Below are 12688 nucleotides of genomic sequence, written 5' to 3'. Positions count from 1 at the left end.
ACTGCCAGGATAAACCATATGAAAATAAAAAGGGAATCACCTTTGTCCTGCTTAGAGTACTGGGAACGCTTAGGTCAACACTGTGCAGTTTAAGTTGATGGAATCATCAGAATTCAGCAGGCCTCTCTTTTCCCCTGCTAACAGTAGTGCACTCCATTCTTGAGGGTTTGGCACTGCCCACGTACGCTTCACCGTGCCCAGAAACTCTGGTCCCTGAAATTACTGATGTCATTGTTACGGCTGATGTCTAGATTGACAAAGCAGAGAAGTAATTCAGGTTTCCCCTGTTTCCTAGCGAACTGATCCAGTTTATTACAAGTGGTCCGGTTATTGCCATGGAGATTTTAAGAGATGATGCGATATGTGAGTGGAAAAGATTGCTTGGACCGGCAAACTCTGGGCTAGCTCGCACAGATGCCCCTGGAAGCATCAGAGCCCTCTTTGGGACAGATGGCATCAGAAACGCGGCTCATGGCCCCGATTCTTTTGCATCTGCTGCCAGAGTAAGTCGTTTTGAGAGATATTTTTCTTCTGTTTTGTTTCGGAAATTGTTTTATGTCCGAATAAAATATTTCTCCTGCTGAGGACTTTGGGAGGATTGGAACAGCTGGTGTAGTAGTGGTGAACAGCTACAGGATCGAGTGGTTCACGTGGTTCAGAAGATCACGTGACTCAGAGGCTCACGTGGCTCAGAGACACGCCTTCTTTTAAATCAGTTGTGTTGGTCACAGTTGAGCGCAGTTTTCTCCAGATCTGACCCTTGTTCCCACACTTCTTTCTGTAAAGGCTTAAGTTGCTGACCCTCATGTTTGTGACTGAATTCAAGTAAGAATACTAGTGTACAGATCTGTGGTAGGTATTCCAAAAGAAGGCTTCCTTTGAGTAGTCTGTTTGTAGTTCAAACAAGCACTGTTAGCTAAGTAGGGGTCTAGGAGAAATACTAGAAACACGTGGAAATGCAGCTTGTGTAAAGATGCAAGAACTCTGGGCCTTGGGCCGACAAGACGGCTTACTGGGTAAAGGCATTTGAATCAACACCCGATGTCCCAAGTTTGTTAACTAGACCTCTATGGTAGAAGGAGTGAATTTATTTTCTGTGTTCTCTGGCCTCTGGCCATGCACATACACACTGCATGTACACATAGGTAGGTAGGTAGGTAGGTAGGTAGGTAGGTAGGAAGACAGACAGACGTAATAAAAATTTCAAAGCAAAAATTTTTGTTAACAACAACAAAATAAAAATTATCCTGTGAGCATCTTCTTAGAAGATTGGGTTTGAGTGTTTCTAACAGCTTATTTGTAATAGCACAGACTAGAGATGGCACAAATGTCCATCAGATGAACAATGAACAAGCCATGCTGCAGCCATCAATGGCATATTATTGTCGAAGAAAAAGAGAGAGAGAGATGAGAGATGAATGAAGGAACAGGGAGTGAATCTCAATATTTTGAATAAAAAAAGCTAGAAAAAATAGCATTATACGACTATATAAAATTATAAAAATTCATTTTTAGTGACAAAAGCAGGTCAACAACAACAATAATAATAATTATTCTTTTTAAATAGTCTGCCAACAGGATCACTGAGATATACGGTGTTTGGGTAGATTCTCCTCCTCCCTTTTGCTTATGTTTTAAAAAAGTATTTACACATCAAAATAGAAGGGAGACCATGAGAGAAGATGATGGGAGGACAGAGGAATGAGTAAGGGGGAGGGGGTCAAGTGGGGCTGGCTAGGATCACAGCATGTTTGACTTCTATGAAAATATCCCATGAAGCCTATGGTTCTATATAATTAGTGTATGCCAATAACCTATGAAAGTTCGCTAGTGTAGTTCTGATTTATCTTATTGTAATTTTGAGTCATGGTCTCACTCTGTAGCCGCAGTTGACCTGGAACTTACTCCATAGGTGAGGTGGCTTGTACTGGCAGTGGACCCCCTGCCTCTGCCTCCTGAATGGTAGGCTTCAGTGAGAAGAAAATACTAACTCTGTGGCAAGTTTTGGTTTTGGTGTTTGGGGAGCTACAGAGCTCTGCAAGTTGGTTCTTTTTTTCAAATTTATAATCTGATTGATGACAAGGGTCGGCTGTGACAGATGCGTGGTGTTGATTGGGAGCATCAGGAAAAGCTCGCTAGAGGTGATAGCATTTCGCCATTTCTTTGTTCACTGGCAGATGTTTTAGAGTGTGAACAGAGGTTTTTATGGAGAATATCATGGAAAGAAAAGTGCTAAAAGCTTAGGGACACCATTTAAATAATTAAAGACTTGACAAATGTGAACATCTTTGTGGTTCAGATTCCTGATTTCTAGTTTAATGAGCCGTGATTAAAGCAAATAGCCACTGTGTGAATCAGGTCATATTATAGTGCTCACTTTGATTTGTAATAGAACTGTTGTGAATTATTGTTATTAACTGTAATTCTCAGACCCCCTAAACAATTTTTCTGTTTCTGTGAAGATGTGCTTGTTTTAACTTTATTTTATATATTTTATTTTTATTTTTTTTAAAGATTTATTTATTTATTATGTATATAACATTCTGCCTCCATGTATGCCTGAAGGCCAGAAGAGGGCATCAGATCTCATTAGAGGTGTTTGTGAGCCACCATGTGGTTGCTGGGAATTGAACTCAGGACCTCTGGAAGAGCAGTCAGTGCTCTTAACCACTGAGCTATCTCTCCAGCCCCTATATATTTTATTTTTAAACTTAATATTAATCTGTATTTATGAACTATACTTTGGGGAAAGTAAGAACTTCATACTGTTTTTTTCCAACTCTCAGAATTTATTGAAACCTTGTCACTTATGATAAAGGCCACACAGTGACATCTTCGCATTGCTTTTTTACTATTTGCATGTTGCTCTGTCTGTTAAGTGCTGAAATGGAGCTAAGTTACTCAGTTTTTCAAATTCACATTTAGAAAATTTAAAAAATAAAATTTATATCATGAAACTTTAAAAGAAACCTCCAGAAATATTCTGTAAGTTTCAGATAAGAGATCATCCATGTCAAAATCCCTTTTCTCATCTTTCTGTACTGTAGGAAATGGAATTATTTTTTCCTTCAAGTGGAGGCTGTGGACCAGCAAACACTGCTAAATTTACCAACTGTACCTGCTGCATTGTTAAGCCCCATGCCATCAGTGAAGGTACGTGCCCTGTTGTAAATATTTCATTAATAAAATATTTTGTTAATGTTTGTTTTCTTGCTGTGTTTTACATGATGAAATTCAAGTATACTTTAATATTTCAGTCTTTTTTTTTGAAGGCACATTAGTCAAGGCAACAGTTAAGGAGAAATCTGTCTAAATTCCTGTCTTTATTTTGGTATCTGTGCATTCTTAGTAGTTGTTCCTTTAGCTGTTGGTCATGGCCATGCTCATTCATGCTATGCTCAGATTTTGCTTCCCTGCCTTCTAACTTTCCCTTCTGTCTTTCCAACCACAGAACTGAGTTTCATTCAGTTCTCTCTCTCTCTCTCTCTCTCTCTCTCTCTCTCTTTCTCTCCAAGGCAGGGATTCTCTGTAGCTTTGGAGCCTGTCCTGGAAACTAGCTCTTGTACACCAGGCTGGCCTCGAACTCCCAGAGATCCGCCTGCCTCTGCCTCCCGAGTGGGATTAAAGGTGTGCGCCACCACCTGGCCACTCAGTTCTCTTAATTAGCACTCCAGAGCAGATCTGAAGCATTGTGTATGGGGCTGGAGAGATGGCTGAGCAGTTACGTGCGGTCGTTGTTCTTGCAGAGGACCTGGGTTTAGTTCCCAGCACCCGCGTGGTGGCTCATAGTCATCCACAGCTCCTGTCCCAGGAGATCTGATGCCCTCTTCTGACCTTGAGGGCACCAGGCATGCATGTGTTGCACATACCTACATGCAGACAAAGCACTCAAACACATAAAATAAAAAATTAAACAGTGACTATTACCCCAGAGCACATCTTTCCTGAGAAGGTTGAAGATATTCCCTCCAGTTCTCTATATCTGAAACAGTTCTTTGGCAGACATTACTACCCATGTTTGTATGTCTCTGTGTATGTATATAGACATACACACACATAAGTGTATGTGCCTGTATACACTGAGAGCGCAAGCTTACTTCTTGCTTCTGTTTCCTCATGTGTTTGAGTCTATTGTGTCCATCTATCTCTGTCAGTTACTACATGTTGTTTTGGGAATGAAATTTAATTTAAAAGCTATTCCTTGGCCGGGCGGTGGTGGCGCATGCCTTTAATCCTACCACTCGGGAGGCAGAGACAGGCAGATCTCTGGGAGTTCGAGGCCAGCCTGGTGTACAAGAGCTAGTTTCCAGGACAGGAACCAAAACTACAGAGAAACCCTGTCTAAAAAAAAAAAAAAAAAAAAAAAAAAACCCAAAAAAAGGCTATTCCTTGGAGACTAGAATATACTGAGTCATATGCAGAATTGAATATAGTTTTTATGTATTCTAAGCATACGTCCAGTAGAGAAATTTGAAAATATACCTATTACCTGAACAGACATGGTGGTCCACACTTGTAATCCTAGCACTCCGAAGTCTAAGACAGGCCAATCATGTTTGTAAGTCATACTGAGTTACATGGTGAGTTTGAGACCAGCCTGGACTATATATAGCAAGATCTTCTTGCAAAACACAATAACTGCTTCCTAATACCCAAATTTTCTTTGTTAATATTTTGATGTGGTTTTTCTGCATTTGTGTGTGCATACATACATATGAGCATAATTGGCTGAGATGTGTCTATATTCTGTTGCTCTAATTTATCTTTTGTAAGCATTTTAGATCTTTCTTTGAGGAATCATGAATATTTTAATTACTGATTGAATATTTCATAGTAATCCTATGTATGATGTTTGTATACTTGGATTGTTTCTAGTTTTTTTTATTAAGAATAACTTGCATCTTCTCTTGTGTTCTTTTCCTTGTTTTAGTTTGCCTTGTCCATCTTTGATGTGATGGTTTTTGTTTTATCTTATTATTTTTGGGGGGTTTTATTGTTGTTGTTGTTGTTTTTATCTCTTAGAAGCCTGTTCTTTTCTAATAAGAGACAGAAAGGGAGTGGATCCTGATAGGAGGAATGGTGGGGAGGAACTGGAAGGAGCCAAGGGAGGTGAAACTGTAATCAGGATATTCTGTATGAGAACAAAAATCCATTTTCAATAAAAAATATAAAGATTTTGTAGAATATCTCTCTACATAAATATTTGATGGTTTTTCTAATCATTTCCTCTGGCTTCATTTTTAGAAGTCCTATTATTGGTTGAAAGGATATGAACCTTAAACATCTTATACATAATTAATGCATCTTTAATTATTTAGAAAGTGCTGTTATTAGGAACATAATTGTGGGGCATTCCCACTCAGGATGGATAGTAAACACGTGTGTTAGTTCCCACTGTGCCATAGTTAATGGTGCATTTCCACACATGATGGGTAATGAAGACATATGTTAGTTAGCGCTCTGCTGGATAGCAGACTGGCCAAGACCTTAGAATCATCTCTTTGCATGAGCAGAGCAAGGACGCCTTGTAGGTAGAGTCGTCATTCTTTTCCAAGTAAGCTTGCTGGAGTCCCGAGAGATTGACATTGTTTTCTTTAATGCAGAGTAGAAATCCCAGGATCCAAACTATTCTGTTCTGGTTGTGTTTGTTTGTTTGTTTGAGACAGTCCATTTCAGCCAGACTGGTGTGAAGCTTGCTGTGTAGCTGAGAATGACCTTGAATTTCTGATCCTCCTGTCTACTGAGAGTGCTGGCCTAACAGGCACCTGCTGCCATGAATACCTTGTGTTTTCTAATTTTCATGTTCTCAACATCAGCAAAAACAAACGTCACATGGTTGGTAGATTTTTACAGGAAATGATGGCAATTAGATGTCCTCTGTGGTACTAATGAAGTATAGTCTAAAGTCGCATATCAAATTTATTACTATATTCATGTGCTCCCTAGAAATTGCTGGTTAATGCTGCACTTTACGTTTCCTGCCTAGAATATATATGCAAATGTGCATGTACATACACACATATAGCTGATATAACACATATACATCCCCAAGGCTGTTTGTATGTATGTGTATGATGTACATACATGGTTTTTCTGCCTTGGAGTGGCAGGCATGAATTTATAAATGCTATGTAAAATTTTTCTTCGATTTTTACATTTGTATATATATGTACAAACGTAACACCTAATTCTTACTTAAATTGCTCAACTTCAGAATCTATCTAAATATGCTTTACTCAGTTAGGTATCTATCTGATTTATTCTGAGGACCAAACCTTGTTCTTGCTAGGCAAGCACTCTCTTGAGCTAAATCCTCATGTCCTGTTTAAATTTTTTATAAAGAAAAAAAAATGTGATGATAAAGTACCATAAAGCAAGAATTAGAATAAATACTAGCTTCTGGACAAATATTAGCTGTATAACATAAATCACATAGGTAAATATATGTGAGATCTAATAAAAATACGTAAGTTGATGTCAAAATGCTCAATTTTATTATACACCGATATAATTTTTTACTTATATAATTTTGGTAGAGCTGTTTTATTGTCTGTTTTATTATCTGTCTTTTTTTTTTTTTCGGTGCTAGCAGTGAAACCCAGGGCTTTGCATGAACCAGACATGGGCCTTACTACTGTGCCACATCCCCATCTTCTTGTCAAGATTGAAACCGTTAGATATAAAATTAGTTAAGCAAAGGAAGTTTTTACAAAATCTTCTCAGATGCCAGCATGAACTTTGACATTTTAAGGTTTTTATCAACTTTTCCCCTTGTTTCTAAATATGGATTATAGTGATATTTTGTGATTGTTTTGAAATTTGGGATTGACCCAAATCACTGATGATAATGAAATTTGAAATTTGAAGTCTTATATCGGATTTTTGTAGCCCTGTGACTTTTTCATATTTATCTCTTTCTGTAACAATTCCTAATGCTAGCATGTTTGATTTTTGCCCATGGGCTACGCGAGGCAGAGAAAAGAGATTTAAAGGGGAGCTTCTGGTTAGAGGGACTGAAGTGGAATGTGTTGAATCCCGGCTTTCTTCTGACTCCCCTGGGTACCTGATACAAGAAACCTGCATTAGGTTTCCTGTCCACTAACCTATGGGAAGAGCACAGCCTTGATGCCCTCTTAACGGCCCAGGCCTGTGGAGAGGCCATTGGACACTGCCTACCGTGGGTTCTCCTGCCTCTGCAGGGAGCTCAGGCCACACTTGAGGGTTGGAATAGCGCACTGAAGTTGGAATCATAGCTGAGTCCTTCAAGTTTACAGTTGCTGATCAGTAAGTTGTTTGCCCAGTTGGAAGGAAACTGTGGAACAGTGACCATCTGCGTCATTTTTTGTTGGGGTAAATGAGCTGGGGGAGTTCCTGGTGTGCACAATGAGGTCCTTTAACTGACTTCCGTCCTTATCTTTCAGGGTAGGAATTTCTGGGCATAAATGGTAGTCATGTGTTTGTAGGCAGTCTTATTCCTCGTCCCACACTTAATCGACAAGGTTGCAGTAATTTCTCTTCTCACTTCTAAGAGAGCTAGGAAAAAAGAGAAACTTCAGTTTTGTTTTGTTTTTGTTTTTTTAAATACATGGTAGGGAAAAAGTGTGTTTGAGATTTTACTGTCTTTTTTTATATATAGATTGAAATACGTTTTCAGTTTGGAACTCAGAATTTAGAAGAAAGTAAATGAGTGTTTCATTTCATTTTTTAATTTTTAATTTCAAAATTATGCAACATGTTTGTTTATATAGTCTCAATATTATTTATATATAGTTAATTTAGTTCTGCCCATAAAATGAAGTCATAAGCCAGGCGGTGGTGGTGCACGCTTTTAATTCCACTGCTCAGGAAGCAGAGACAGGCAGATCTCTGTGAGTTCAAAGCCAGCCTGGTCTATAGAGCAAGATCCAGAATAGGCTCCAAAGTTACAGAGAAATCCTGTCTTGAAAAACAAAATAAAACAACAACAACAAAAAAATGAAGTATAAATAAAATACAAGGAAAGTACAATAAATACTAGCTATTACTTAGTAATAGATATATTTAACTGAAATATAAAATAATATGATTGAAAGGTAGTATCAAAATGAAATTTTTTATTACATATCTAATTTTTGTATTCATACAGGCTTAAATCATTTCAGTCAGTTCTCTAAAAGTTAGGTAGAGATATAGGCAGACAATTTTATTCTGAAATCTGATTATGTCCCTTAATATGTTATATTGATTATTACCCATTGATACTAGATCAATTATTTTGCCTTTTTTTTATCCTGTTTGCCTATTTATAAAATGATAACAATGCTATCCCTTCTTCATGACTAAGAACAGTATGGAAGGTGCTGAGGACAGTACCCAACGCTTGTTAAATGCTGTACGTTTCAAACGCCGTTGCTATTGTCATTGCTCTTCTTTTCCTACCAGTACTGCTGCTAATATCCTTAGCTTAACTACTGAGTACAGTTGCATGGCTCCCGAGGGGCAGAGCCGTTTAAAACACCACCAAAACCCAGCATCTGCAGGAAAAGGAAGACTCTTGTCATTGTTTAAGGCAAAAGGACTTCAATTATTTTCCTCAGTTAAAGCCTGTGTCTAAATTAAGTTCCTAAAGTGAGATTGTTGCTTAAAATAAACAAATTCAGCAGCTACTTTCTTTTATTTCTTCCTTAACAATTTGTATCATTTATACCATGTATCTTGAGTATATCCACCCCCAACCCCTGGCTTCCATTTCCCCTAGACATCTCCCAACCCATCCCTTTCCCACTTGCATGTTTTCTCCCTCCTTCCTCCCTCCCTCCCTCCATCCATCCCTTCTTCATCAATTCCTTTCTCTATCCTTCACTCCATCCCTGTAATCCATTGAACCCACTTAGTGATGCCTACTGGATATTGATCTTATTGGCCTGATCTTATGTGAGTAACCATAACTACAGTGAGGTCCATGGCGTGCCCAGAAGACAGCATTGCACAGCGCTCCTCCCCGTCCTCCAGCTCTTAGTTCTCTCTGCACCCTCTCTCTGCCGTGATGCCCCGCTAGCCTCGACTGCGAATGTGGATGGACAGACTGCTATATATAAATATTCAGTAGGCAGGTTGACAACATGTCCATTTGGAAAACAAGAGTAGTAGATTTTGCTTTAGGGCCTATGACCTATTAACCATGGACTTTTGATCATTTGTACAGCATAAGCCCTGCTTTCTGGTTGACTCTTATGGTTGGTGCTAGGCGGGAGGTAGGAACTAAACGGGGAATTCCTCTTTTGCACATGGAAAGGCCAAACAGTTTAATTTGTTAGAAATTTTCCCTCCTTATAACAGACTCGTTCATTATACAGTTTTGTTACATTGATCATAACACAGTTGGTTCTGAAGTTTTGCTTCTTTAGTAATATAAATCAAAATGTTTGAAACTTTGTCTTCAATGTGAAGTCTATATATTCCATGAGTCTGTGGAACTGTGTCAAAATTCGTAATAAAGAACCTGTGGTCTGTGTTTTCATTTTGTTTGGGTTGTAAAATTAATTCAGTTTTAACGAGACTATTTCAAAGCAGTTTTGGTATTTTTAAAATAAAGGTAGGAAAACGCTGTTGAGTTTTCCTTGTTTAATCAGCTGCAGAGCATTTATTAGAACACTGACAACTTTTAACTTTGGTGCTAGAATTGACTCTGGTAATGCCTGGCTGAAACAGGACTGGTAGCAATAAGTTCATAAAACAATATGTTTTCCTATGATATTTTATTTTTTAAATTTAATTTTATTATTTCTTAAGGTTTTTTTAAAGATTTATTTATTTATTATGTATTCAGTGTTCATGTATCCATGCAGGCCAGAAGAGGGCACCAAATCTCATTACAGATGGTTGTGAACACGTGGTTGCTGGGAATTGAACTCAGAACCTTTAGAAGAGTAGGCAAAGCTCTTAACCACTGAGCCATCTCTCCAGCCCCTCCCAATGATATTTTCAAACATCCTTTGTAACAGGGTCCCCGTGGGTGTCCTTTGGGGGAAAGTGGGAAAAGTGACGTGAAACCAATGATGCAGGCACCAGGAACAGGTTGAAATAAGTTTAGTATATTTTAGGAAGGGGTAAGCCTTATATATTCCCCCCAGGGGGGAAGGGGGGGGCAAGGCCCTCTGGCAGACCCAGGCTGACTCTACTGCGCATGCTCTGTAATATTGGTCTAGGTTGGCTGACTCTCGGACCCATTAAGGCTTATTGATCCCACAATCCTTAGTATTATTTATTTTTCCTCCCTCCCTCCCTCCCAACCTCCCTTCCCCGTCCACAGCTGCAGCTCCTCCCTTTCCAATTTCTCCCTTCATAGCGCCTGCCCATCTGTTCCCTCTCTAGAACTCCTTCTCCCTTTCTACCCCAGTGGTCACTTTTCACTTTCCTGGTTTCTGCCGTTACTCCAGGTTGTATAATCACATCTAAAGATTCAGCGCTAGGATTCACAGATAAGAGAACATAACAGCATTTGTCTTTCTGGGTCTGGGTTACCCCACTCAGTATTTTCTGGTTCCATTTTTTTTTTCAGTTCCATATTTTTACCTGCAAATCTCATGATTTCATTTTTCATTATAGCTTAATAGTATTCCATAGTATATATGCAGCACATTTTCATTAATCGTTCATCAGCTGAAGGACATTTATGTTGTTCCCATTTCCTAGCTACTGTGGCTATAATGATGATGAGCATGGCTGAACCGACATCTGTGGTGCAAGGTATCAAGTGCTAGGCTTATGCCAAGGAGTGAGAGTTGGGACATATGGGACATAGATCTACATTTGGCTTTTTGAGAATTCTCCACACTGGTTTCCACAGTGGCTACACTGGTTTGCAACCCCTGACATCCTTGCCAACATTTGTTGTAGGTTGTTCTCTTAACCTTAGCTCTTCTATCTAGGAAAAGATAAAATAATTTTCATTTGCATTTCCCCAGTTGATAAGGGTGTTGAATATTTTAAAAGCTATTTCTTAGCTCTTCTTATTTCCTCTTTTGGGAGCTCTCTGTTCAGCTCTGTAGACTGTTTTCTAATCGTCGTTTGTTTCCTTGATCCTTTGTTTTGGGGCTCCTGTGTATTCTGGATCTTAGTCTATCCGATGTATAGCTGGCAAAGGTTCTCGCCCGTTCTGTGGGCTCTCTTCTCGCCTCACTTAGGTGATCGTTCTCTTAGCTACACAGAAGTTTTGTTTTCGTTTCACCAGGTTCCATTTGTCAGTGGTTGCCCTTACTGTTCAGAAAGTACTTTCCTGTACCCATATTGTTTTTTTCTTTTCAACTGTTTTTTGGGTGCTTGAATCATCAGCATGTGGACTGTTTGCTAATTATATAGGATGTCACTTTATTTCCATGGTCTTTGTTTTTTAACTTACAGGGTGTCATGTCTTATTTCCTATATATTCAATATAACTGATTTTTCTTTCTGAAAGTTAGTTTTCAATCCAATCCAGTAGTCTTGTAGGGTTTAAATTTAGTCTATTAATATTTATTGCAATTAATAATCAATTTGAATTCATTTGCTTAAAGTTTATTTTACACTTTGGCTTTTCTGACTTCTTTCTGCCAGATAGACAGTCTTTTTATTGGCCTCTTTCCCTTTGTTCACTTGTTTTAAAGCCATAGATCAGGAATTAGAAAACAATAAATAGGGCCTGAAGAAATGGTTCAGCATTAGGAAACTGTACTGCTCCTGCAGAATTCAGCATCTGTACCAGGCGTTTTCTTTTAGGCCACAAACCAGCTCCCAAATCACAACAGAGACTTATTATTAGTTTTAAATGCTCGGCCAACATTAGATGTGTTTCTAGCTGGCTCTTTTAACTGAAATGAGCCTGTTTCTCTTTATCTACCTTTTGCCTTGGGGCTTATCACCGTCCTTACTTCTGTGTATCTTTCCTTCACTGCTTCTCTACGTCTGGCTGGGGTCTGACTGGCTTCTTGCCCAGGGCATGTCCTTCGTTCTCTCTTCCTTCTCTTGTTCTTTTTTTTTTCCTTTTTTCTCCCCAGCCCAGATTTCTCTTCTAATTTATTGTCTCTACATGCCAGCTCCGCCTGTCTTTTCTGTTTAGCTATTGACCATTCAGCTCTTTATTAGACCAATCAGGTGCCTTAGGCAGGCAGGGTGACGCAAATGCCACACATCTTTCCGTAATTAAACACACATCCTTATGTTGTTAGACAAAGGCAGCCCCTAGACAAAAGTAACACAAAAAACTGTTACACAGTTAAAGTAATATTCTGCAGCATTAGCAAAGGTCACACATTTTTGCCTCGTTAAAATAATATCCCACAACAAGCATCCATGTTGGGTAGCTCCAGCCAGGGGGATCTGATACCTCCAGGCTCTGCAGGTTCCTGCACTCATGCACATCCCCCACACAGATACACACATGGACACATAATGTTTTAGGGAAAGCAGTAAATAGCACCTTAATCGTACTGGGCTGACTGCCTGGTTTTGTGGATACAGTTTTGTTTGCGACCAGTCATAGCTATCCATTTCTGCAGTCTATGGCTGCTGTTAGGTTGCATAGTAGAATGAAGAAGCTGTAACATATACCCTGTGATGGAAAGAGCTGAAATATTAACTCCTGTCTTCCATGGAGCTTTCCCCTTTGTTTATATACTTTCATTTGTTTTGCCAAATTTTAGCATGTATATTTAACTCTAAATTTTATTAA

At 38.9% G+C, this 12688-nt stretch overlaps 1 protein-coding gene across 5 annotated transcripts in view; it reads left to right on the top strand.

Annotated features, from left to right (window-relative positions):
* Nucleotides 1-12688, top strand: part of Nme7 (NME/NM23 family member 7) — a 147398-nt gene that overhangs the window by 40388 nt on the left and 94322 nt on the right. For all 5 annotated transcript variants that reach the window (XM_041662560.1, XM_041662557.1, XM_041662558.1 and 2 more), the window contains 2 exons: nt 296-503; nt 3048-3153. In XM_041662560.1, the coding sequence (XP_041518494.1) occupies nt 296-503; nt 3048-3153 (314 nt within the window). The remainder of the gene's footprint in view (nt 1-295; nt 504-3047; nt 3154-12688) is intronic.

Source organism: Microtus oregoni, unplaced genomic scaffold, assembly GCF_018167655.1.
Source record: "Microtus oregoni isolate MIOR12 unplaced genomic scaffold, Mior012 000013F_ref0000133, whole genome shotgun sequence".
Lineage (NCBI taxonomy): Eukaryota > Metazoa > Chordata > Mammalia > Rodentia > Cricetidae > Microtus > Microtus oregoni.
Note: the sequence above shows the minus strand (reverse complement) of the source record. Positions and strands in the feature narration are given on the sequence as shown.